Source organism: Anabrus simplex, chromosome 2 (assembly GCF_040414725.1).
Source record: "Anabrus simplex isolate iqAnaSimp1 chromosome 2, ASM4041472v1, whole genome shotgun sequence".
Taxonomy (NCBI): domain Eukaryota; kingdom Metazoa; phylum Arthropoda; class Insecta; order Orthoptera; family Tettigoniidae; genus Anabrus; species Anabrus simplex.
Window position 1 is genome coordinate 622105667 of NC_090266.1, and position 27738 is coordinate 622133404.

At 39.7% G+C, this 27738-nt stretch overlaps 1 protein-coding gene across 1 annotated transcript in view; it reads left to right on the forward strand.

Annotated features, from left to right (window-relative positions):
• The window catches only part of Ephrin (ephrin), a 167807-nt gene that overhangs the window by 94073 nt on the left and 45996 nt on the right, over window positions 1-27738 (forward strand). Inside the window, exon 4 of the mRNA XM_068226017.1 lies at window positions 17722-17890. Coding sequence (XP_068082118.1) covers window positions 17722-17890 — 169 coding nt within the window. The remainder of the gene's footprint in view (window positions 1-17721; window positions 17891-27738) is intronic.

Here is a 27738-nt window from a genome sequence, read left to right on the forward strand (position 1 = left end):
GAAGTGAAAGAAAGTGCGGAAAGCTACCCATGCATGCTCTGGAAGACGCATTCTGTCGAGACACGGAGAAATTTTGAATTTAAATTCCTCTGTAAATACTATTCTTTAAAAATGTAAATGCAGTTCTAAATTAAAAGTCTGAATTGTTTTCCGTTTAAATATGACATATGAGGGCACTTTTCTTCCATCTGCGGTTACACAAAGCGTAACAATTCATCCAACATCGAAAACTTTCCAACCTCGACGCAAATGAAACCCACACCCCAATTTCGTGCCTCATTTTTTTTTAAAAAAAATATGCGGGATTATTCGCGTAAATACGGTAATTAACGTACAGCCCAGGCATTTGCCTGGTGTAAAAATAGGGAACCAGGAAAAAAACATCTTCAGGGCTGCCGACGGTGAGATTCAGACCCACTATCTCCCGAATGCAAGCTCACAGCTGCGTGACCTTAACCGCACGATCAACTTGCTCGGTCCGCCGAATATTTTAAAGACACATTTGAACAAAATCGCGCATACATCAATCATTCATCATCTAGCCAGGTACCTTTACATCTAAACATCCATCAATCACCCATAATCAACTCCATAGTCCGGCTCCATGGCTAAATAATTAGCGTGCTGGTCTTTGGTCACAGGGGTCCCGGGTTCGATTTCCGGCAGGGTCGGGAATTTTAACCATTATTGATTAATTTCGCTGGCACGGGGCTGGGCGTATGTGTCGTCTTCATCATCATTTCATCCTCATCATCAACCGATCAGTCACTACTGATCTGCATTTAGGGCAGTCGCCCAGGTGGCAGATTCCCTACCTGTTGTTTTCCTAGCCTTTTCTTGAATGACTTCAAAGAAATTGAAAACTGATTGAACATCTCCCTTGGTAATTTATTCCAATCCGTATCTCTCCTTCCTATAAACGAATATTTGCCCCAATTTGTCCCCTTGAATTCCTACTTTATATTCATATTGTGATCTTTCCTACTTTTAAAGGCACCATTTATACTTATTAGTCTTATGTCATTCCACGCCATCTTTCCACTGACAGCTCGGAACATACCACTTAGTCGAGCAGCTCGTCTTCTTTCTCCCAAATCTTCCCAGCCCAAACTTTGCAACATTCTTGTAACGCTACTCTTTTGTCGGAAATCACCCAGAACGAATCGAGCTGCTTTTCTTTGGATTTTTCCAGTTCTTGAATCAAGTAATCCTGGTGAAGGTCTCATGCACTGGAATCATACCCTGTTTGGGGTCTTAGCAGAGACTTGCATGCCCTCTCCTTCACATCCTTATTACAACCCCTAAACACCCTCATAACCATGTGCAGAGATCTGTAACCTCAAAGAAGTGAAGATAAAATGTATGAAAAGTTGTAGCTGGAGTATTGCTGTTTATGGCTCGGGAATATGGACCGTTGGCAAAAAATGAGAAGAGAGACGCATCCGATGAATGGCAAGAATACCCTGGACGTCAAAAGTGGCTAATGGAAGTTGGAGAAAAGAGCAATCTTTGGAATGAGCTATTAAAATAAGCGCCGCGTAGGTCGCCTACGGGTGTCAAATCAAAATACCTGCATCTGGCGAGCCGAACATGTCCTCGGACACTCTCAGCACTAAAAGCCATACGCAATTTCATTTTTTTCATCAACTCCATGAAAATAAAACCACAAAAACTCATTCACACATAAATCATTCATCGCCTACTCGCATCCCTACACCCAAACATCCACCAATCAACCATCCATGAAAATAAAGTAAAAATCTCCACACATGCTCGTGCATTCCACCATCCTAGTACTCATTCAGCCTGCCACGTACTCAAGCACAGCTTGGGAATCCGAACCAGAGGGACTTAACTTTTCATTTCAAGAATCCAACTTGCATTGGTCGAGATTTCAACCGCGGGCGCCTTAGTGAGAAGTCAAGCATTTATACCGCTTGGCTTTCAAGCTATCTTCACATGTAAACATCCAATGCTTGATTCCTCTCTACATTTCATTTAAGACTGTAGTAAATGAGATAGTTCTTAAGAAGAATAGACCTATATTAAATTTTGTTGCTTTGATTTAAGGGGAGCCGGAGGTGGTCAAATCCAAAAAATTACGATATTTCATTTTTACTACTAAAAATTAACTTGATCATTCCTCTTCAAGGCAAACTTTGATTTATCATTCTACTCGCCCTAGAAGTGGAGTTATTGCTGTTCCTATACGTGCTGACGGAGGAAGTGGGCGGAACCGCTGAATGGAACTGACAGCCTCTCGTGAGTTGTTGGCGAATTACTTGGCATTTTCTCGTCCTGAGTTGAATATTTCCTAACATTATCCAGAAATTTTTGAATTATATTAATTACATTAACTGTGTGTGTGTGTGTGCGAGCGCGCGCGCGCGCGCAAATGTTGGCTACACTGTTTTCTATAACAAATGAAGCGCTAAGGACGCAGAACATCCCATATTTGTTATCGTTAGTTTTGAAGTATTTCATTAACGCGCTTATTCTTGTCGATATTATACTCCTCGTGTAAATCGTTCCTTTGGTTATGGGGGCGTTTTCGCCCTTCATCGAGCAGTCCAACGCAATAAGGTAATGGCAGCCAGTTAATCATTAGTTGATAGCCTCTGAAAGCTAACCCGAGTGGAAGGTTTCCTGTCTTTAATTATGCAACCCATATTTCCAATAATGTAAATTTCATCTTCAAATGTAAATCTCAAAACTAGCCTAGAAACTTGGACGAAATTCGGGAATAGAGAGTGTGACACCCTCTCGAGTTCCCAGTCAACTTGTATTTGAGGTGACTATGTTTTTGTAAGCGTTTTCTTTTTGGTCTTGTAACTTAAATTCTCCTCATCTAGTCACCTCAGTAGAATGGTATTAGCCCCTGTAACTTCGGGCCAGGAGCCCAAATAGGGTTTTTATGTTGTGTGCAAATTTCAAGGCATTAGGGTTTCAAGCTGGAGTGAACACTGTGTGAGCACTAAGAAGTATTGACAGAGAGAGGATAAGAGGAGCAGAAAGAAGAGAAAGGGACATGAAATATGTTGGAACAACAGGAGAGAAAAGAAGAATAAAAAGGCAGCTCTTGGAGAATGAAGAAGACCCTGACAATCCATCCTATAGTGCAGGAATGCATTGGTATACTTTGGAGGCCATTTCCCGTAAATTATATATTTTTTTAAATTTAAGGAATATTTTCTCAACAACCACTCAAGATAGCTAGATGGAACATATATATAGTGCTCCTTGTGGTCAAAAGTACATTTTAACACAACCATTTGACTATGTTCAGTAGTGTATAAGTAACTTAATTAAATATAGCATTTTTTTCAAAAAAATTAGGGTTGGTAACAAAAAGTTATTTAAGGGAAACTATAAAAGATAGTAAAAAAAATCCCCCCGTCCTGACTTTAAGACTAAACCACTGTATTTCTTGACAAATTTTCACATCAATAGAAGTAATAGTTTTCACATGAATGTTCCTTAAATTTCATCATTTTAACATGGGCAGCATAGGCACCTCCGGCTCCCCTTAAAGGAGATAATTGGTCAGTGTAAAAGAGAAAGGAATTTCCGCGTCCGCACGGTACCAAGAAAAGCTGTCACAACCGGTAAACATATTTGTGTTGAGAATCACGCCGCAGTGATAATCGACTACATTATCCAGTATTCGGGAGATAGTGGGTTCGAACGCCACTGTCGGCAGCCCTGAAGATGGTTTTCCGTTGTTTCCAATTTTTATACCAGGCACATGCTGGGGCTGTTCCTTAATTAAGGTCACGGCCGATTCCGAACCACTCCTAGCCCTTTCCTGTCCCATCGTCTCCATAAGACCTATCTGTGTCGGTGCGACGTAAAGCAACTTGGAGAAAATTGACTGTTGAATGATTCTCATTTGAAACAATTTACAGGATTTTGGCAAATTATATACGAATGTCGAACGTTTTTTGAGTGGATCATTCAGTGAATGCATAAGCAAACAGAATGGACTTCACTTATGTGAAAATTATGCGGGCAGTTGGGTTTGTGATGATGCCCTTATGGTGGTGAAGACATTGCCGTCTAACACATAAGAGCTATAGCAAAATTCTGAAGAGTACCATCGGTCCCGCCTGAGGTTGGTGGGGCTGGCCACCTAAAGGGTAACAAGCCTGTCTCTGGTCAGGAGATTTGAGCGGGTTGAGTAGGGGTAAAGCAAACGCGAGATGGGAGGTGAGATTGTTTGATGTGGAGATAGTTTTCAGCTCCTTCCCTAATACGGAGAGTGTAGTTTAATATTTGGTGGCTGGTTGTCTTACATGGCTTAAGATGAAGAGTGGATGATATGGGATGTATATGGTTTCGAAACTGCCAAGTTGATACTGGAAATAAGTGTTTGAATGAATGCTATGATGGTGGAATGCACGAGCATGTGTGGAGATTTTTTATGTAACTGGATGGATGTTTGGTGGATATTCGGGTGTGGGAATGTGAATAGGCGATGAATGATATCTGTGTGGATGAATGCGTGTAGTTTTATTTTTATGGAGTCGATGATGGGTGATTGGTGGATGTTGGATGGGGGGATATGTGGCTAGATGATGAGTTATTGATGTAGGTTTTTACCTACTCACCCTCCCATTATCCCATGACTGATGATGCCCCCCACCCCACCCCCACCTACCTACCATGTTATCCTGTAAGTAAACGCTGATATAGAATGATGAGAATGGTGATTAAAAGGGGGGGGGGTTCCTGTGAAGATTTAAACGAGTGTATCTAATGGTGTGGAATGAAAATATGTGTTCAGTCCAGAATGAGTTGTTTAAAAAAGTAAATTTAATGTTTGTTCGGCGGTGGTTTGGAGAAGTGCGAAAATGACTAGGCCATTGTAAGGATGAATATCATACAGTGCGATAGTGATGAACCGTATTAGGTCTTCCACACTAGGTGGGGCGAAAAGTGAGCGGGCTTGGTGTGGTGGGAGTATCAGTAGTGCGAACTGGGGCCACTCGTAGCTGGGGGTTGGGGTCGTGGGAGACAAGCTTTGCTTCGTCTTGAATACTTAGTGTGCGGCTGCCCGCAGATGTTGCAAGGGGGTGTTTGGGTCGCGTTAGGACACCTGGGCCGGGGGTAGGGGTGGAATGATAATTTTCTTTAACTTTGTCTTTAGGTCATTGTCAGACCGAACAGCCATCTGGATATTAAAACATGCTGGCTTGAACTTCACAATTAATTGGTAGATTGGAATATATATTTAAAAATACATATATATTGCACATTTTCACATTACAGTCACACAAAAATCCGTATAAAATCGGTCAAATTTGTAGGCATGTTTCTGTTACATAGTTCTTAATAATAGTATACCCGTTTCTGTCTTTAGTCGCCAGTAGTGTACTGATACAGGTTGGTAACTGTTGCTTAACGTGAATCAGAGGTGTAATGAACACAGTCTGCTCTTTGTGGTGACGAGCGCATTCAAAGAACAGATGATTTAGGTCCTGAATCGACTGGCCATTGCATGCATAGTATGGTGTGTCCAATACATTGATAAGATAAAGGTGAATTCTAGAACTTGCGTGATTGAATCACATTCGAGTGATTGTCGAGGTGAATCGTCGGTGATAATTCAGTTGTGTGAACCAATGACATCGCGGGGGATTCTGTTCGATCATTGAGTAATATTATCCTTTATGGCTCTTTGTTTCTTTCAACTTTTTTGTCTGCTGACAATTGTATATAATTATTGTATAATCCATGTAGTTGCTGGTAGTACTCATGACCTGTACACTAATGCATGCTTCTTTCGCTAAGGCATCAACGTATTCATTATGTGGTATCCCGATGTGGCCAGGGATCCATACGAAGTTTACTCTGGAACCGCGTCTTTGGAGTTCATATGTTTTTTAATAATACTGATGTTGTATATATTGGGTTTCTAGAGAATAAGCGGTGTGGATAGTGTGGAAAGGACGCTCAGTGAATCGGTAAGGATAGTGGTACTTTTACGATAGAATCGTCTGGCATATTTGAGGGCTTCTTTAATGGCAATAGCTTCTGCTGCATAGATAGAAATATGTTCTGGCAAACGAAACCCTAGAGCTTCTTGTTGTTCAGGACAATAGAATGCACATCCTACGCCGCCTATTGGTATTTTTGAGCCATCAGTATAAGTCTTAACAGACGAAGGATAGCGGTGAATCAAATCATCTTGACATAATTGCGCCAATCTGTGATCTCTTGTAGATATGTTAATGATTTATTCACTTCGATAGGGCATATGCATTGCTCAAATGGAATATAATATATGTTTGCTATACTTTTTGGACAGTATTGGGTCAGTAGTGAGTTTATATACGTGACACTTCGCAGCAGGAAATATCTTTGATTCAAAGAAAGCTGGTCTTGGTCATCTGCTAAGTGTTGTAATCTTCGAAGAGATGCTAAAATTGTGAATTTTTGCGTGAGTTTGCTTTAATACTAACGTATCAGAAAGAAATTGTGCACGGATATTCAAAGGCATTTCTGTGCCTTCTAATATAAGAGCATTAGTTGGCTTGGTTTTAATAGCTCCAAGGCAAATTCGAATGCACTGAAACTGAGGACTATCCAGTTTATTTCGTAAGCGTTTATTGTTACTGACACGAAATATGCTTCCATATTCCAGCTTCGAATGAATCAGCGTGCGACATAGCAGTAATAGTATAGATGGATGTGCTCCCCACCAAACTCGCGTTAGTGTGTGTCTCCCCACCAAACTCGCATTAATGTGCGTAGGATGTTGATCCCGTGTTCCAAGTTTGGAGTAACATGTTGCATATGAGCAGTCCAAGTGAGTAGGGAATCACAAACCAGTCCGAGGAATTAGATTTGTGGTTGAACCAATATGTTATGTGATCGCAGGATGAAGTTGTAAATTGGTGGTTGAATTCTTCTTCTTGTGAATATTACTGCCGAAGATTTACTTGGAGAGAGGTCTAACCCATGTTGATGTAACCATTGATTTACATGTTGCAAAGCCTCTGGAAGACGACCCTTGGAGGTATTGTCGTCGCTGAAGTAATATAGTATGCAACTAAGCACCGCACATTGAGGGAGTCCTTCGGTCGATCATCGTGGTCAGAAAAGTCTATGGTTATGGCGAAATTAAAGCCATCTAACATGTATAAATTTATATGTAAAACCCGACACAAAGGTTGGAGGCAGTCAAAGAGCACTCAGTTTGTCAGTTAGTATTGGTATTCTTACATTGTCATACGCAGCAGATATGTCCAAAAACAGAGCAGAAAGGTAGCGTTTATTTAGAAAAGATGTATGAATCGCCGTGGTTATTGTGGCATGGTTATGATACGCGCCACGATCCTTGCGGAATCCATTTTGAATAGAAGGTAGCAGAAATTGTGATTCCAGCCATCATTCGAAGCGATTTTTAATCATTCTTTCCACCGTTTTTCCAGTGCAGGAAGGAAGGGCAATAGCTCAATATCCTGCTGGATCTCCTGGCTCTTTTCCTGGCTTAAGAATGTGTACTTCAAATAGCGTCTTCCGTGGCTCAGGTGTGCATTTTTGAAACCAAAATCCATTGACAATCTTAAGGAAAAGCTGCAACGTTTCGTCAGGAATGTGGTGTAACATGGGGTATCGGATCTCGTCTATACCCGGTGTTGTATTGGCAGAGTTCGTAATTGCCACTCGGAGCTCGTTGAATGTAAATGGAGAACAGAAAGTGTTCAGATTGCTCTTCATTAAATGTACACGGTGGATAAACAGGTGACAGTGGCGCAATTCTTTCAGCAAAATCTTCTAACCAAGAGGTATCAGGTGATGAATGCTGATTACTGTAGTTTCTGTTGCGCAAATTTCTTATGTGATGCCATACGTCTCCTATTGGGGTTTCCGTATTCAATGTGGAGCAATATTTTTGACAACGTTGTTTCTCAGTATTCTTGAGAAATCGATTAGTACGAGCAGATGTCTTCTGATAGTGTAGGTATGTTTCTAGGGTCGGGTGTGTTCGGAGCTCCCGGAGAGCCTTCCGCCGAAGAGCAATGGCTCGAGAACAACCAGCGTTTCGCCATACTGTAGGAGGGTTCTTCTTCTGACCGGGATGTTTTCTTAGAGGGATAGATGTATGAGCAGCATATTCCATCATCTCTACACAGTTATTATAATCGTTCATTGCAGATGCGTGGGTCGGGAAACAGCGTGTATCCTCAAGTATTCTTCCATAAAAAGTGTCCAGTCTGCACCATTGATATTCCGCTTGCTTGATGGATATGCTGAGGGGTTACTCTTAGGAGAAATATCTATGTTTATAAGTATTGGATAGTGATTTGAACCAAACGGGTCTTTAAGTGCATTCCATTGAGTGATTTAGGCAATGGCGTGAGAGTGTTATATGAACTGCCGATGGAGGGGGGTCTAAGGACGGAACTAGTGTTGATGAGACGTCGTTCAATATAGATAGATTGTAAGCGTCGACTGTCTCTAAGAGAGCAATGGTACGAGAACAACCATCGTTTCACTATACTGTACGAGAGTTCTTCTTCTGACCAGGATGTTTTCTCAGAGGGATAGATGTATGAGCAGCAGGAAGAAAGGGCAATAGCTCAATATCCTGCTGGATCTCCTGGCTCTTTTTCTGGCTTAAGGGTGGGTACTACAAATAGCGTCTTCCGTGACTCAGATGTGCATTTTTGAAACCAAAATCCATTATATATATTTCGTATGGCTATTTCTAGCCGAGTGCAGCCCTTGTAAGGCAGACCCTCCGATGAGGGTGGGCGGCATCTGCCATGTGTAGGTAATTGCGTGTTGTTGAAAGTTAACTCGTGTCCTCATCCCTAGGTCGTGCAGCTCTTTTCAGGCACACCCCCAATGGAGGTGAGCTGCGTGTACCATTCCAACCACATACCAGCCCTCCTGCCATTCTTAAATTCCTGGCAGTACCGGGACGGCAGCTAATAACACTAACCGTTACGCTACGGAGGCAGACACCAAAATCCATTGACAATCCTGAGGAAAAGCTGCAAAGTTTCGTCAGGAATGTGGTGTAACATGGGGTATCGGATCTCATCTATACCCGGTGTTGTATTGGCAGAGTTCTTAATGGCCACTTGGAGCTCGTTGAGTGTAAATGGAGAACAGAGAAAATGTTCAGATTGCTCTTCATTAAATGTACAGGATGGATAAATAGGTGATGGTGGCGCAATTCTATCTGCAAAATCTTCGGTGAAGGCACACCTCAGGTGGCACTGTGTGCGTTGAAGTCTTCACATATAAGGTAGGGTGGTGTCAAAGGGGGGCAAAATTTTATTCCAAACTTCCGGTGTTATAATTCTGTCTGGTTTACAATATATTGAAGGAGATGTGAACTCGAGCGCAGGTGAATGGATACGTGCTGCAACGAATTGTAGATCAGGATCTTTTCCCACTGTGACAGGTAATACCTTAAAAAGAACTGAATTTATATAACTTGCGCTAAATGGCATGTAAGAATGCGCAAGGTGTGTTGAGTACGTTCAAGAGAAGGCCGTATAGCACGTCGCAGGTTTTTTTAAGCTTAGGCCCATCACAGGATCGCTGGAATCACAATAGCTCATTCTCGATTCGGTCGGATGTCCATCCTGAATACTTGTGATTTTCGAAGTGAAAATTCAACTCGGGATCCACGAGAATTCAAATATTGATCATCCGGGTAAAAAGCCAGCACGTAAGCCGCTGCGCTAATCGTGGCCCAAAACTTTCTTAAGCTTATATCCTGTATTCTTGGGGTTGTTGGAGTCTGTTTTTTTCTTTTTTTTCCATTTCCAAGCAAGCAGGCTGTTTTACGTAACATCTGATACCGTGAGCATACCTACGGGAGCTCCAGTTTTACATGGAATCCGAAACACTCCTGCCACTTCTCAGCTATTACATGAGCAAGTCCTTCATTATAACTAAGGCATGCAAGTCTCTTAACCTAAAAGTTGTGCTGTGCCTTGCCACGTAACGTTTAAGAAGGCCCCAAATTAATTCTGTGGGGTTCAACTCACAGTGATAAGGACATAATGTCTAGCCTTCTCTGCAAAGTCATCTATGGCATTTGTCATCATCGTTTCAGTGAATTGGCTATTTGAAGAAGTTCGACTTTGACTGCTCCAGACGCTATTCGTAGTAAAAAAAAAAATACTATACACTCAGGTATACTTGGTGCATATGAAACGATCTGTCGTCACAAAATTGAATAAAGAAGTTTACAATATAATGATTGCATTTATATAAGATAAAATATGCCGTAAATGTATTACAATAGGAAATAATGGTTGAACAACGCTGCAGAGCCGGCGGTCAATCAGAATGCGACTTTATCACGTGTATCTGTTTACATCGGGCAACAGGTTACCCTGAACAGACCATAATTGCTAAGTATGAGACAAAGCCCTGCCTATATTCAGTGGACTCCGTAGAGTACCTCAATAACAAATACTGCAACATACGAGGAGATTGCAAAAGAAATATCTCAAGGAAATGGACAGTTTTTATGTTTATTACCGCACGGTAACCTATATCATCGCATATTATTACAGTATTATTGATATTATTAAGGAATTTCTAGTATTTTTTTTTTTTGCTATGGGCTTTACGTCGCACCGACACAGATAGGTCTTATGGCGACGATGGGATAGGAAAGGCCTAGGAGTTGGAAGGAAGCGGCCGTGGCCTTAATTAAGGTACAGCCCCAGCATTTGCCTGGTGTGAAAATGGGAAACCACGGAAAACCATTTTCAGGGCTGCCGATAGTGGGATTCGAACCTACTATCTCCCGGATGCAAGCTCACAGCCGCGCGCCTCTACGCGCACGGCCAACTCGCCCGGTAAAGTATGTTTTCATACAATAAGATATGAATTTCCGCATCATTGCTATCAGTTTCATTCAGTTAATGTGAGTAAATACAAATTATGTTATGGCTGTAAATACATTGCAAAAATTATGTTGAAGATAACCACATTAATATTTTTCTCATGTAAATTATGGTTTATGGCGCGTTTCTCTTCTTTTTAAGAATATATCCCACTGCTAGACCAAGAACCGCAACTGCTGTTCAACGAGTGACTCAGTCCCGCTACTTTCTGTTGGGCAAATATCCTTCCAGTGTGCAGTTTAATCTACGATATTCCCCGTTATATTATCTCCATCATAAAACACAATGCTATCAAACCTTGCCAAATATTTTAATATCCTGTCAAACCTTCAGCAGTGTTGAACAATCTTTGACAAGATTTGACAATTTTTTTTTTTTTTTTTGTGAAATGTTGAATTGAAAGAAAAATTTGATGGACTAGCAGCAGGCATAGAAGAAAAGATACTTCTATCTTAGAAATTCAGATAAAATCACTCAACCGCAGGAATGATATGCGGACCCGAACAACTAACCTTACGTTTGCGAGTGACTCAGTCCCACTACCTTCTCTTAAGGGAATATATTTCCAGTGCGCAGTTTAACCTACGGTATTCCCAGTTACCTTATCTCTCCGCGATTGCCCTTCCCTGACCTTCTACAAACAAAACTCGAGCGGCTGAGTATTACGAGAGAGGTAGAATGCTAGCTCAGTCATGGAGGGAAAGAATTTGTGTAGCAAATCAAATAGCTGTCTTAAGGTAACGACGTAGCCAGTGAACTGCAAGTCTTCGAACTTCGAGGGAAGTCCATAAATAGACACAACATGCAGAAATATGGCTTTAGATACACAGTTAAAAACTATACCGTAGTCGTAAAATGTGAATAAGAGCGTCATTTTATACTACAGAACCATTTTGCATTTCATTTAGTAACCATAATATTGCCAATTTATGTACACATTATAGATTTTCTTAAAATATGTATGTACTGGCATACTGCTTCGCTACGGTATTATACTAAAATTTATAATTGAATGCTTAACGTTTTGTATATAATCCGCCGAAATTCGCGATGTGACTCGTTTTCTGAGAGATTACGGCAAAGATCCCCCCATTTCTCAATCTTTCTTTCCAGCAATCGATTTCGTACTTCCGGGCTAGGTCCAGGTATTCCATCCGGTCAGTTGGGTCCCTAAATCTTTGCCATCTTTTCCTGTAAGCATTTTTAATATGAATCAAATTCTTGAGGAGATCCGGCGTGGTGTCGTCTTGGGTGCCTTGGCGGTACTGAACCCGCGGCCGGACTGCGTTCGTAGTCATTACCCGGCTAGGACCCGTTTCCAGCGCGGTCCGCACATTTTAACGACGGTCCAGAACATTATAATAATAATTATTATTATTAGTTTAATTTAGGTTATTATTAGGCCTATTATTATTATTATTATTATTATTATTATTATTATTATTATTATTATTATTATTATTATTATTATTATTGTTCTGGACCCCGCAGCAAGATGCAAGACCGCTACTTGGCGGTAAATTACATCTGCTACCAATGTCATTGTTGACAATGTGACCAGCACCATTGTCGCGCGTAGGCAAGTGTGCGGGATTTCTGGAGATACGAATGACATACTTCCGTGCATTACCGGTACTGACCTTATTATAGAGGTGAATAATTTGACGGTCAATCTCATTCCTATCGTTTATTTCAAATGTGTTTAAATTTTTATTTATATGCCAGGAGAGTCTACTGTAATCTAAGAATGTTCTCCGAAGGAAAAGATGGCTGTTGAAATCGAACCCAGGAAAGATTAAAAATGATCGGTTTATGATCAAAATAAATACATCGAAAATCTACAGCCTGTTTCCAGTCATTCGACAGGGTCAGGAATGGAATGAATAAAGCCCCATCTAGCGGCAAAAATAAGAATTGTGCCGGCTGCCGAAGCACTCCTCTGGGGCAATGAGCGATGAATGACAAATGAAATTAAATATTGGACAGTGTTTCTGGAATGAATGATGACAGGGAAAACCGGAGCATCCGGAGAAAACCTGTCCCGCCTCCGATTTGTCCACCACGAATATCACATGGAGTGATCGGGATTTGAACCACGGAACCCAGCTGTGAGAGGCCGGCGCGCTACCGAGTGAGCAACGGAGGCTCCTTATAAGTACATTATGAACAGTAAAATCAATTGGTCTAACCTCCTCTTACACACCACCGCCGTTAAGTTTATTTATTACCCCCCCCCCAACCAAAGAAAAATTAAAAGAAGGCGTGTTTCTTTATGTTTAAAGGAGATTCCAAACACCAATGTTCACGTCTATTACCTTCAGTTTTGAGACATAAGTATCCCCATAAAAATAATTCATCATTTTTTGACTTCCTCTCACCCCCCCCCCCTCCCACCTCCACCTCCACCCGCAGGTGAATTTTCCGGCAAAAAATACTTGTTTCTTTAATAGTAAATGATCTTTTAAATACCAATTATCACGACTCTTAAATTCTTCAGTTTTTGATTTGTGTGTCCTCATGAAAGGAATTCAATTCCTTTTCACTCCCGCCGCCCAAGATGATTTCCCGTTCAAAACGCGTTTTTCTTTGTTTTTAAAGGAGAGCCAAATACCAATATTCACGTCTGTAACAACTTTAGTTTTTATTAGATGTATGTATTCTCATACAATTAAGTCAATTGATTTTTCAATTCTATCACCCCCCCCCCTTTCATTTGATTTTCCGAAAATACGTGTTTCTTTACTTTTAAAGCAGATTCCAAATATCAAATTTCACGTCTGTCACATCTTCATTTTTGAGATATTAGTAGCCTAATTAAAAGAAAGCGACACCATTTTCAGTTACTTTTACACACACACCCCTTCCACCCAAGTGGTATTTCCGAAAACTAAAAATACACGTTTCTTTGTTTTTAATAGAGATAAAAATAAAAATACCATTTTCACTTCTGTAACATGTTAAGTTTTTTTAAATATACTGTAGAAATTCTCATTTTAAAATTTCACCCCTTTTTATTTCCCCTTAAGGGGAGTTTCCAAAAACAAATCACCTACGTTTCTTTACATTTACAGGAAATTACAAATACCCACTTTTTACATCTGTAACATTTTACCTTTCTCAGATATTCTGCAGATATAGTCTTTCAAAAAATTCACCCCAATTAGTCACTCCAGTTTAACTGCCATTAATTGGATTTTCCAAAAACAAAAAATACGTGTTTCTTTATTTTTAAAGGAGATTCTAAATACCAATTTTTACATCTATAAACTTAAAAGTTTTGAGATATAGATACAGTCATTTTAAAATTCCACCCCCTTTTCACCCCCAGAATTTGGATGTTCCAAAAGCAAAAAAATTGTTTCTTTATTTTTAAAAGAGATCCCAAATACCTATTTTCAGGTCCGAAATATCTTCAGTTTCTGAGATATAAGTATCCTCATTAAAGGCATTCAACCCCTTTTTCACCACTCCTATTGGGATTTTCTGAAAAGAAAAAATACGCGTTTCTTTATTTTTAAAGGAGATTCTAAATACCAGTTTTTACATCTATAAACATTAAAAGTTTTGAGATATAGATATACACATTTTAAAAATTCACCCTCTTTTCACCCCCCCCCCCATTAATTGGATTTTCCAAAAACAAAAAAAACGCATGCTTTTTATTTTTAAAGGAGATTCCAAACACCAGTTTTTAGGTCTGTAATATCGTCCGTTTCTGAGATATAAGTATCCTCCTCATTAAAGGCATTCAATCCATTTTTCACCCCTTTTCTCCCCTCCTATTGGGATTTTCCGAAAACAAAAAATACGTGTTTCTTTATTTTAATGAAGATTCTAAATACCTATTTTTACATTTGTAAACTTTAAAAGTTTTGAGATATAGATGCACTGTTTTTAAAAATTCACCCCCCTTTTCACCCTCCCATTAAATGGATTTTCCAAAAACAAAAAATTACGTGTTTCTTTATTTTTAAAAGAGATCAAAAGTACCAATTTTCAGGTCTGTAATATCTTCAGTTTCTGAGATATAAGTACCGGTATTCTATTTAAGGCATTCAACCCCTATTTCACCGTTTCTCACCCCTCCTATTGGGATTTTCTGAAAACAAAAAAATACGTGTTTCCTTATTTTTAAAGGAGATTCTAAATACCAATTTTTACATCTGTAAACTTTCAAAGTTTTGATATAGATGCACTCATTTTAAAATTTCAACCCCCTTTTCACCCCCTTAGCAAAGGAATATCCAGAAATCCTCTCTTAGCGAGCACCTACATCTTAATATGAATCTATGCCCAAAATTTCATTTCTTTATGTCCAGTAGTTTTGGCTCGGCGATGATGAATCAGTCAGTCAGTCAGTCAGTCAGTCAGTCAGTCAGTCAGTCAGTCAGTCAGTCAGTCAGTCAGTCAGGACAAGTTATTTTATATATATATATAGATTAATAAATTATATAATCGTATTAATGCACTAAATTCACAACAATGGTCGCATATTCCTTTTATTATGACTTATGGTTACGATATGAGACGATGACATTGATTTAAATACCTCCATATTTTATGACAAAGTCAGCGTCGTTGCTTTAGATAATTTATATTGTCTACTGTTTTCTAATTTTGACAGCATTAAATAATATTGAAGGTATATTCTAAATATTTCCAATATTTAAAAATAATGTTATGCTCTGGAAACCGCAGAGTATATTACACAATGTATTGTTGTAGCTAATTTCCTGTTGCCCTCATGCCCTGTAAATTAAGCCAGTCATTGTTACTAAATTAAGTTAATACGGAATCTGTCCTAAAACCCAATGACCAGGCGAGTTGGCCGTGCGCGTAGAGGCGCGCGGCTGTGAGCTTGCATCCGGGAGATAGTAGGTTCGAATCCCACTATCGGCAGCCCTGAAGATGGTTTTCCGTGGTTTCCCATTTTCATACCAGGCAAATGCTGGGCTGTACCTTAAGACCACGGCCGCTTCCTTCCAACTCCTAGGCCTTTCCTATCCCATCGTCGCCATAAGACCTATCTGTGTCGGTGCGACATAAAGCCCCTAGCAAAAAAAACAAACAATGAACTAACGCAAGTAAGTACGCTAACTATTTTTATCGTGATGCGCAGTGTGTCACCAAATTCTTCTCATGTTTTCCATTGTGATATTTTGGCACTGATCTGATAAAATTCTCTTGTAGGCTGAGAAGGAACTTTTAACATCGCAGGAAGTCACCGGTGATATTTTAAAAGAAAAAGAGTAGCTGGGTGGAATATCTTCTGAGGGCTCTTCTTCTTCACCACTAATGATCTCGCAAACCTGGATTTCGTTTCAAGACTGCATGGAGTTTGTTAGAAACTCTGACCAATGAAAGGCACCTAGCCATCCCAGGTTCATAGAGCCTTGCATCCCAGAGGGACAACTAAGCAAAGCCCACAGAAAGACGTGAAGGAAACTGGCCTACCTGCCTTACATTCACAATATCACAGACCGAATTGCCAAGGTCCTCCGCAAGCACAATATAAAAACCGTGTTCGGAACCGTCACTAAAATTGCTCACAGTTTAGGTAAACGCAAAGACAAATTGTCCACACTATTACACCCTGGGGTGTACAGAATTCCCTGTATTTGCGGTAAGGTCCATTGGGACTCGTATCAAGGAATGCCAAAGAAATATCCGTCTCAACCAGCCAGACAAGTCAGCAATGGCTGAACACACCCTATCATCAGTTCGTGATGTATTCAAAGATGTTGGAGCTCTTACCCACACTAAACAGGGAGCTGTGGAAATACGTAAAAGTCCTAACAATTTAAACAGCGACACTGGCTATCAATTAAGTAATAAGTAGTTGCCAGCCATTAAGGATTTACGTAGGTGGTTCTCTTCCCTCTCCTTTCTATATTGTTATTTCGTTTCCGTGTTTTCCAAATTCGTACGTTGGTTCATTCCAAGCTGTGTGTTATATGTTTGTCATACTTTCATAAAGTGTGCGCACCGGTTATGCCCCCCGCCCCTCTCACAACGTCTCACACCTTTATCATCCTCTGGTTTTCTCCACATACTTTCTTTCCGTTCTTCAGCTCTGTTCTATTCTATCCTGGTGTCCTTCGTGGCATCTTATTTTATTAGTTACTATTTATTTCTTCTACCACATTCGTCCCTGATTCGTCTGATGTCCTCTTTCTCACGCACACACGGTGTGATTAGAACATCTTAATTGGAGCATAGTGTTGTCGTCAGCTCCCGCTTGGAGCGCTGTGCCAGCATACAGCGAGCCACCTGATGACGAATGAACGTACCACTACAGCTCCAAGGGTAAAATATTCTTAAATTCAAACCCTCATTATTCTAGAAGACTTTCTCGTGAACAGTCGAGTTTTTCTTCTGAAGACGCGGAGCAAAGTTCTCTACGAAACGTAAAGAGTTTCACCTTGTTTTATTGACACGACATAAGCCCAAGAGATTATGTATAATTTATGTATATTTTTGTGGTAATTCATAAATAAATTAAGAAAAGTATGAAACCTTGTTCTGAGACGGGTTACTGCAACACAAAGTGCCAATCAATCGGAGTTAATTTCATTGTTATATATGCATTTTCCATTGAGGTGTATAGATTTATGTTATACAGTGATGTAGCTGCAATGGGACTGTTCGCTATTTTAGCTCTTGCCCGGGGTTATAGATTGAAACCGGTAGTTATACCCTGGAGAGCCTTTAAAAAATTCCATAGTCTGCTCAGCTGCTGAATATAGGAAAAGTTATAACGTCTGTACCTCATGCGAAAAGTTCCTGTACTTGAAATATAATTAATATATATCGTTCGATTTTTTTTTTTTTTTTTTTGCAGGTCTCCAAGGAAGAATACGACACATGTCGAATCACGAATCCTAACCCGAAGATTATAGCAATCTGTGATAAACCGTACAAGCTAATGTACTTCACCATTACATTCCGGTCGTTCACTCCACAGCCTGGAGGACTGGAGTTTCAGCCCGGACAGGACTACTATTTTATATGTAAGTATATTGTATAATCCACTGTTGTGAATTTCAGTACCCCCAGATAACCTTACTACAAATTTTGTTGTATTTGTTCTTATTGATGTAATATTGTTCAATTTGATGAGGAGAAATCTTTCTGTTCGTTTTATTTATTTATTTATTTATTTATTTATTTATTTATTTATTTATTTATTTATTTATTTATTTATTTATTTATTTATTTATTTATTTATTTATTTATTTATTTATTTATTTCATCGCTGAAAAAAAGATTTAATTAACAAACAAGGGCAGTAAATGGCAACTAAAATATTGCTACTCATCAACGAGTAAATTTTTCATCACAAGAACGAGGTGCCTTCTGCATCAGCCGATAAACCTTCGCTTACGTCCATCCCTCGACACAAGGTTTGTGCTGGGAACACTAGAGCTAGATTCTAGGAAATTCTAGCGCACTTGTCATGCAAGGAGATGCTAGAACTTCATTTTCTAGATTCTGCTTGTGATATTTTCCATTACGCATCTTAATTCCCTTTGAGAAATGAAAATGATCTGTTGGTGGATGCTGTCCTTCAGTTCGTCTAAAATGTGTGGATTTTTTTTGCAAACTATTATAATGTACCCCAGAGGTAAAAATCACAAGGGGTTAAATTGACGGTTCCTGCGGGCTATGTGTTGTCAGTCATTAAATACTTCCTAAATTGCCTCCAAGGAATCACTGGCTGTGTGAGCCCTTACAGCAGATACAGTAGAGACAATACGCGACACTTATGGATTTAGCCTTGTTAAAATGGGAGACAATTCGACGGTGGCGCTCCTAGTGACTTGACCTGAAAAGTCGCGCTTAATTCAAATATCAATGGAAATGCATATACGAAAATGGATAAATAAATTACGTCTAGAAAGAAAGTATTATTGAGATATTAACTTCGAAGTTGCTAAAGCAATTCTGGATAAATGGATGAAGAATTGTGTAAAAGGTTATTATTTAAAGACTGAAATTAGTCATATAAACAAGATGTGAAATGGCTTGATCTTTCATTTATGCATTACTTTTTTGCTTTAGCATTCCTGCCTGAACTTTTACGGTTAGATTTATCCTTTTTCTCATTTAAAAAACATTGTATCATCACATTAAGACACTCGTCAATGAAAATTTCGGCACATTCCTTACACACATAATGCAATGAATTAACATTTAAAAGCTGGACAATTTTCCTCTCAACATGAAGCCTACTAACAGAAAGAAAATCTATAAAATCACGGCTTTAATCTGATAAGAGGGATAAAAGAAACAAAAGTATGAAAAATGTTGTCGATAGTGATGCTTTGAGGAATATTTACGTACAATTAGAGTAAAAATGTAAAAAAAACCAATGGCTGTATAGTCGAGGATTTCTAAAGTCGCTGGCCTGGAAGTGATCTGAACAGATCTTATAATTCTTATATAGGCGTAACGTCCCTTGAATAGTTAAATAGATGGTATCAGTCCCATTCCATTAAAATATTTTATTGTTGTAGTGCAACGAAATTGACTTCACGTAGTAATGATTCTATAATATACCGGATCATCCAATTATCTGATGACCAGGAGGCCACTGGACTGACTTCGCTCAAGGCCAGCCACCAACAGCTGGGCGGGAAGGCTTACTGACTGCTACGTTGTCTTGAGCCTCATGCCGGTCAGTCAGTCAGTCAGTCAGTCAGTGTCGCTTGTGCAGTAAAAAAAAAGAGAGTTTAAAGGCTGCTAAGAATACAGAATTACAAATAATAGGCCTAATTATCCTATCCCGCAAAGTGTTCATTTACGATTTGAATGTCCATACGCAGTTCGCTCGGGCTCTGCGGAAATTCTTTCTTGCATACCATATCCAAATCACTTCTGTGACATTTCAAAACCCACAGATCACGCCTACAACAACACATCAGTATTGAAGGTTAACTGCTGCATTATACAATAAAATATGCGTATTATATTTTAAGCCAGTTAAAATATGGGTCGAGCAGGTCAGAAGATTATGAACTACTATAAAAATCTCTTTGTCACGGGAAGAATATATATGCAAACACAATATTACTTACATTTTCTTGTCACGAGAGAAGCGAAAGAAAGACCGCGCATTCTTCTCTACTTCATAGTTACTGCAGCCAAACACAGCACATACCTTTCCCCACATGTTGAGAGGAGATATCAAGGAATGACACACGCTACTATTAATTATGTCAACTCACTGAAAACGCATAAATAACACCAAAAACTTCACACACAAATACACGTGCTCTTATGACAGAATCAGTAGTTCTCAGGTCTACCCGTTAGAGAGAGCTCTAATAGCTGTCCCTCGATATCTCGCTGAGTGTCGCGTATTGTCTCTACTGTATTTGCTTACAGTCCTGTTGTAGAAACGCGCAACTACGTGTGTTAATTTTCCTAAAATAATGGACCTTGTACTCTGTTACTGCCAACTAACTGCGCACCATTCTCTTATTTGTTGATCACGGGTTTTCTCATGGGGTATATTAACGCATCCAAGGATGGCGAACCAAGCCTCATCTGAAGACAGAATGAGATAAGGATTAATTTCACCGTCATGCACTTCATTCAAAATCCATTCGTAAAATCCCATCCTACATACAAGATCACCCGGCATAAGTTCGTGCACCACGGTCATTTTGATGGCTTTAGCCCAGGTAACTTCTAGCCAATGAATATAATACTGATTTATGACTGACGTGCTTAAGTGCATGATATGTTGCGCTCTGATAAAATAATGAGTTACATTTTGTCTGTAACAATTTACGTTTCTGAGATATACTATAAATATAGTCCTTTTTTAAATTCACCACCTTGCTGCTCCTATTCACCCCCATTAATTGGGTTTTCCAAAACAAAGAATACGTGTTTCTTTATTTTTAAAAGATATTCCTACCAATTTTCATATCTGTAACATCTTCAGTGTTTGAGATACAAGTAGCCTCATAAAAGGTATTCAATCACTTTTTCACATTTTTTCACCCCCCCCCCCTTAAGGGGATTTTCCGAAAACAAAAATGTGTATTTTTAAAGGAGATTCTAAATACCAATTTTTACATCTGTAAACTTAAGTTTTTGAGATATAGATATGCTCATTTAAACAATACACACACACACACACGCGCACACACACACACACACACACACACACACACACACACGTCTTTTCACCCCCTTAGCGAAGAGAAAAGGAATATTACAACCCGTATATGTCTTACTACCTTGATAAATATCACCTCAAGAACTTTTCAATGAGAGATTTTTCGTATTTACGTTTCTCAGTTCTGAACACCCTAGCTGCTTGGGCACATTGGGTTTTGTAGGATTCCCAATCAGTTTCTGATTTCGTGGAGTAGTACTGTTTCCACACATTGAGTCTTTCTTTGAGGACTGATTCGCAGGTATCATTCCACCAGGCATGCTTTTTGCTTCTCTTGATTTCTGCAACGTCTTTGGCGGCCTCAACAAGGAGACTTTTGGTGTTATTAAAGTCACAGTCATTTGGTCTAGCCTTCTCCTGGAACTCCTCGACCCTTTGTCGAAGTTTATCGTTGTCGAAGCGTGTGATCTGTTTGGTTTGCAGAAATTGATTTGAATTTGATCAGAGACATAAAGTGATCTGAAGCCACATTGATGCTTTTCTTTACTTTGACATTCATAATATCAGGGCTATTTCTCCTGGAGATTGCAACATGATCTATCTGGAACTCTCCGAGGGTTTGGACGGGAGGACGCAAAGTCATTTATGCTTTCTGGGTAGATGGCGAAAGTGGGTCGACATGACCTGCAGGTTGTGATTTTCGCGAACGGACACCAGTCTTTTGCCGTTGGGATTGGTTCTTTTGTGAGCAGGGTAATTTCCTATAATGTTCTTGTACTTCTGTTCACGACCTAGTTGGGCATTGAAGTCACCCAAAGGAAGCTTGACATGGTGTTTGGGAATTTTGTTTAATTTTTCATCCAGTAGGTCCCAGAAATTATCAACTTCGTCTGGATCAGACTTGTTCTTATCGTTTGTAGGAGCATGTGCGTTAACTAGGGTGTAGGTTTTGTTCGAGCATTTAATTGTGAGTATAGACATTCTGTCATTCACAGGTTCGAAATTTGCAACCGATTTAAGGATCTTGGTTCTAACAGCAAACGCGATTCCAAGCATCACAGCTCCATTGAGGATTCCTCTTTGTGCTTTGCTCTTGAAAAATCGGTAGCCTTCGGATTCAAAAATCTCTTCATCTGGGTACCTTGTTTCTTGTAGGGCCATTATGGATATCTGATTTTCGTGAAGAGCTTTGGTGAGGGTTTTCAGCTTGCCAGTTTGTGTAAGTGAATTTATGTTGAAAGTTGCTAGAAAGATTTTGGATTTTGGCCTGAGTTTTTGACACTTCGGGGTACACCGAGACGCTCCAACTCGTCTCTTGCATGATGTCGAGTCTCCTCCAGAATCCGAACGAGACTCGTGCGCCGTGGCGTTCACGACGAGAGATTTATCCGAAGACTTACCCTCTGGGGTATGTTTCTTGAAACGTTGTGCTATCATGCTCCTTGATTAACTTTGTTTTGGACGGGAACCCATCCTTTTACAACTAGGGTTGTTAGCCCTAGAGGTTGCCTCAAGATGTTTTCTGGCTTCTGGTCATTTACCTGTCTTCGTCGTAACCCTGGCAAGGGACCTTTTTTTTACGGTGGTATTTTATTTCCATACTACCCTCTGACTGCTGGTCAATCCCCACACGGGTATTATTATTATTATTATTATTATTATTATTATTATTATTATTATTATTATTATTATTATAATACATCCCGTACTTTCCGTTTAATGATTCAGTGCAGAGCTGCAGTGGAGCAACTGGTATGATAAATTAGCTTTCCAACTGAAAATCCCATTTGTGGTTGGGATTTCAGGACAAACTCCCACGTTTGACCCTACCCTTGGTCGACTCGGCCACCGAAAAACATGAGTTTCGCAGTGTAGCTGTGATTTAAGACGTCGCAGGGACTCCTTTGGACGTATTTGGGCCGTAAACCTTGTCTAAACGATTACGTTACTTGCCCCTTTTGAATATGGATGAAAATTACGGGTTAGATGGTAAATCCATATCCTCATTTTAATCGTCTTTATCTTATCACGGCTTGCTATTATTGGGCAGCATTTATCCTACACCCTGTATTTTCCGCTTGATGATGAAATGCAGAGCTGTGGTGGCGGAATTGGTAAGATATATTAGCTTTCCAAATGAAGAGACCTAGGTTCAGTCCCTGGTTGTGGTAGGGATTTCAAAACAAACTTCCACGTTCCAGTCTACCACCAGTCGACTCAGCTAGCTGTCCAGATAAATATCGGAGGAATTTCCTGCATTATATTCCGTCAGGTGGTAAATTGCTGACCACTGTGCCCTCATATTCTACTCCGTAGGTCAAGATAATAGGAGGTCCAACCATGCTCGTCCCTAACTGGCCACGAGGGCCACTTGACCTTATTTTGAAAATTAAGTTATTCACCAAGTTTTACGTACTTTCTTGTTTTTAATTTCAGAAGCACTATAAAAATCACTACTAGGTTATCATAATCACACAAAGATGCGCAAGGCTAAGATACAGGATTTGGAAAGTGCTCAATCAATCAATCAATCAATCAATCAATACTGATCTGCATTTAGGGCAGTCGCCCAGGTGGCAGATTCCCTATCTGTTATCTGTTGCTTCCCTAGCCTTTTCCGAAATGATTTCAAAGAAATTGGAAATTTATTGAACATCTCCCTTGGTAAGTTATTCCAATCCCTAACTCCCCTTCCTATAAATGAATATTTGCCCCAGTTTGTCCTCTTGAATTCCAACTTTATCTTCATATTGTGATCTTTCCTACTTTTATAAACGCCATTCAAACTTATTCGTCTACTAATGTCATTCCACGCCATCTCTCCGCTGACAGCTCGGAACATACCACTTAGTCGAGCAGCTCTTCTTCTTTCTCTCTTCCCAACCCAAACATTGCAACATTTTTGTAACGCTGCTCTTTTGTCGGAAATCACTCAGAACAAATCGAGCTGCTTTTCTTTGGATTTTTTCCAGTTCTTGAATCAGGTAATCCTGGTGAGGGTCCCATACACTGGAACCATACTCTAGTTGGGGTCTTACCAGAGACTTATATGCACTCTCCTTTACATTCTTACTACAACCCCTAAACACCCTCATAACCATGTGCAGAGATCGGTACCCTTTATTTACAATCCCATTTATGTGATTACCCCAGTGAAGATCTGTCCTTATATTAACACCTAGATACTTACAATGATCCCCAAAAGGAACTTTCACCCCATCAACGCAGTAATTAAAATTGAGAGGACTTTTCCTATTTGTGAAACTCACAACCTGACTTTTAGTCCCGTTTATCAACATACCATTGCCTGCTGTCCATCTCACAACATTTTCGAGGTCACGTTGCAGTTGCTCACAATCTTGTAACTTATTTATCACTCTATAGAGAATAACATCATCCGCAAAAAGCCTTACCTCCGATTCCACTCCTTTACTCATATCATTTATATATATAAGAAAACATAAAGGTCCGATAACACTGCCCTGAGGAACTCCCCTCTCAACTATTACAGGGTCAGACAAAGCTTCACCTACTCTAACTCTCTGAGATCTATTTTCTAGAAATATAGCAACCCATTCAGTCACTCTTTTGTCTAGTCCAATTGCACTCATTTTTGCCAGTAGTTTCCCATGATCTACCCTATCAAATGCTTTAGACAGGTCAATCGCGATACAGTCCATTTGACCTCCAGAATCCAAGATATCTGCTATATCTTGCTGGAATCCTACAAGTTGAGCTTCAGTGGAATAACCTTTCCTAAAACCGAATTGCCTTCTATCAAACCAGTTATTAATTTCACAAACATGTCTAATGTAATCAGAAAGAATGCCTTCCCAAAGCTTACATACAATGCATGTCAAACTTACTGGCCTGTAATTTTCAGCTTTATGTCTATGACCCTTACCTTTATACACAGGGGCTACTATAGCAACTCTCCATTCATCTGGTATAGCTCCTCTGACCAAACAATAATCAAATAAGTACTTCAGATATGGTAGTATATCCCAACCCATTGTCTTTAGTATATCCCCAGAAATCTGATCAATTCCAGCCGCTTTTCTAGTTTTCAACTTTTGTATCTTATTGTAAATGTCATTGTTATCATATGTAAATTTTATTACTTCTTTGGCCTTAGTCTCCTCCTCTATCTCGACATTATCCTTGTAACCAACAATCTTTACATACTGCTGACTGAATACTTCCGCCTTTTGAAGATCCTCACATACACACTCCCCTTGTTCATTAATTATTCCTGGAATGTCCTTCTTGGAACCTGTTTCTGCCTTAAAATACCTATACGTACCCTTCCATTTTTCACTAAAATTTGTATGACTGCCAATTATGCTTGCCATCATGTTATCCTTAGCTGCCTTCTTTGCTAGATTCAATTTTCTAGTAAGGCTTCCGAAATATGAATACTTAAACTTGCAGATCAGTTCTAAGAACCAGAATGATAAGTCACACGCTCTTTCATAAGCCTGAAATGAAATTTTGAGAATATACAACTGATTTTGAAGTAATTGTGTGGCTTATGCATGTCATGAGTGGACTACGTTGTTAAATCATCTCTTGTGGTTCGATTACGAGCGCGCTATAGTATTCTTACAAAACTAGAACACACCGGGTGAGTTAGCCGTGCGGTTAGGGGCGCGCAGCTGTGAGCTTGCATCCGGGAGATAGTGGTTTCGAGCGCCACTGTCGGCAGCCCTGAAGATGGTTTTCCGTGGTTTCTCGTTTTCACACCAGGCAAATGCTGAAGCCACGGCCGCTTCCTTTCCACGCCTAAACCTTTCCTATCGCATCGTCGCCATAAGACCTATTTGTGTCGGTGCGACACAAAACAAATTAAAAAAAAGGAACAGGTAGATCATTTCAAGTATTTGGATGTTTATTCTCCTAGGATGGTAGTATAATAAGTGAGAATGAATCGAGGTGCAGCAAAGCTGATGAAGTGACCTCGCAGTTGCGATGAACAGTATTCTGTAAGAAAGACGTCAGCTCTCGGACGAAACTATCTTTACAACTTTTCTGTACGAGAGTGAAAGCTCAGTGGACTCATGATATCTTATTCATAAGTTCGATGTAACAGGCATGAAAGTAGGGGGAATGATCGCTGGTGATGACTGGAGGGTACTCTGAATGAGGAGATGAAGGTTAAGTTGATAAAAACACAGCCCCGAATGAATTATTATAACGTGCAGATTTATCAGTTCCTATTGATTCATAGCAACAAAAAGCGTACTAGACGGAAAATGTAACTTACCACTTCTAATATTTATTTCATGAACGTATAGTTCAATTAGGTAAGAGCCTGAATATACTGTATTTCAATGTTTTATTGTGTATCGTGAAAACCGTGTCGCATATGTGTACCAGGCCTTGTGTACCGAGCGAGTTGGCCATGTGGTTAGGGTCGCGCAGTTGTGAGCTTGCATTCGGTAGATTGTGGGTTCGAACCCGACTGTCGGCAGCCCTGAAGATGGTTTCCCATTTTCACACCTGGCAAATGCTGGGGCTGTACCTTAATTAAGGCCACGGCTGCTTCCTTCCCACTCCTAGCCCGTTCCTATCTCATCATCGCCAAAAGACCTATCTGGGTCGGTGCGACGTAAAGTAAATTGTTAAAAAAACAAACCGTGTTTTATGGCGGGATGCCTTTCGTGATGTCAGCGGTATGTTGTGGGGGGATCAATCGTAACCGACTACAGTTACAAGCCGGAGTCATGTAAGTTTGGCAACATGCAGCGGAGGCCAAAGTGAAAGCGCGGGAGCTATCAGTGTATGTTAATGTGTAGTGAACTTCGTCTTGTTTAGTTTTATTTTTCACGGATATGTTAGAGTAGATATAACAAGATTAGTGATTGAATAATCATACGTAGAGCCTATTATCAAAATAATGTGAAGTCGCAGCAGGGATGAGTAGTTTAGACGGTAGAGTGGTATTTGAAGGTGCTCAAATATGTCAGCCTCGTGTCGGTAGATTGACTGGCACGTTGAAGGACTCCTATGGGACAAAATTCCGGCAACTTGGCGTCTCCCAAAAACCGTCAAAAGTAGTTAGTGGGACGGTAAATCAATAACATTATTATTTGTGAATGTGCAGATTAAATTTGGGTCACGAATAAAACGTTTCTTGCATTTGCAGACGCCCAGAAAGTGTTGTGTTCCCAAGTATCGTAGCAACTATAGCATGAAAAAAGAAGGTTTTGTTACCTCGTTTACGTTTCCTTCAGAAGAGGAATTAAAACAAAAAAATGGATTTGTCACTTTAAACCGGATAATTGGGAACATGGGAAAGATTCAGTCGTGTGCATAAAACATTTCACAAACGAAAGTTTTTTTAACAGGGGATAAAATTTGTGATAGTAAAGGCAATGTAACTAAACTACCACCGAAACCTAATGAGATTCTTCCTGATGCATGTCCAATTATTTTCCTAAATTTGCCAAAATATTTTGTCATATCCAGGAGACTGGAAATGAAGAGTAGGAAAAACAAAAGATGGATGATTTGCCAAATGTAAGCAATTTACTCAAAATTAACCAAGATATGAATGGCACGGTTTGTGTTAATAATGATCAGGTGTTGGTAAAAGAAATGGCATTTTAGCTGATGGTAAAATATTCAAGTGATCTCAACAAAATGAATATTTATTAAATTGTATAGGAGCTACTCCTAGTAGTATTAGTCTTGAATGTGTACAAAGAAATGTATTAAAAATGTTCAACA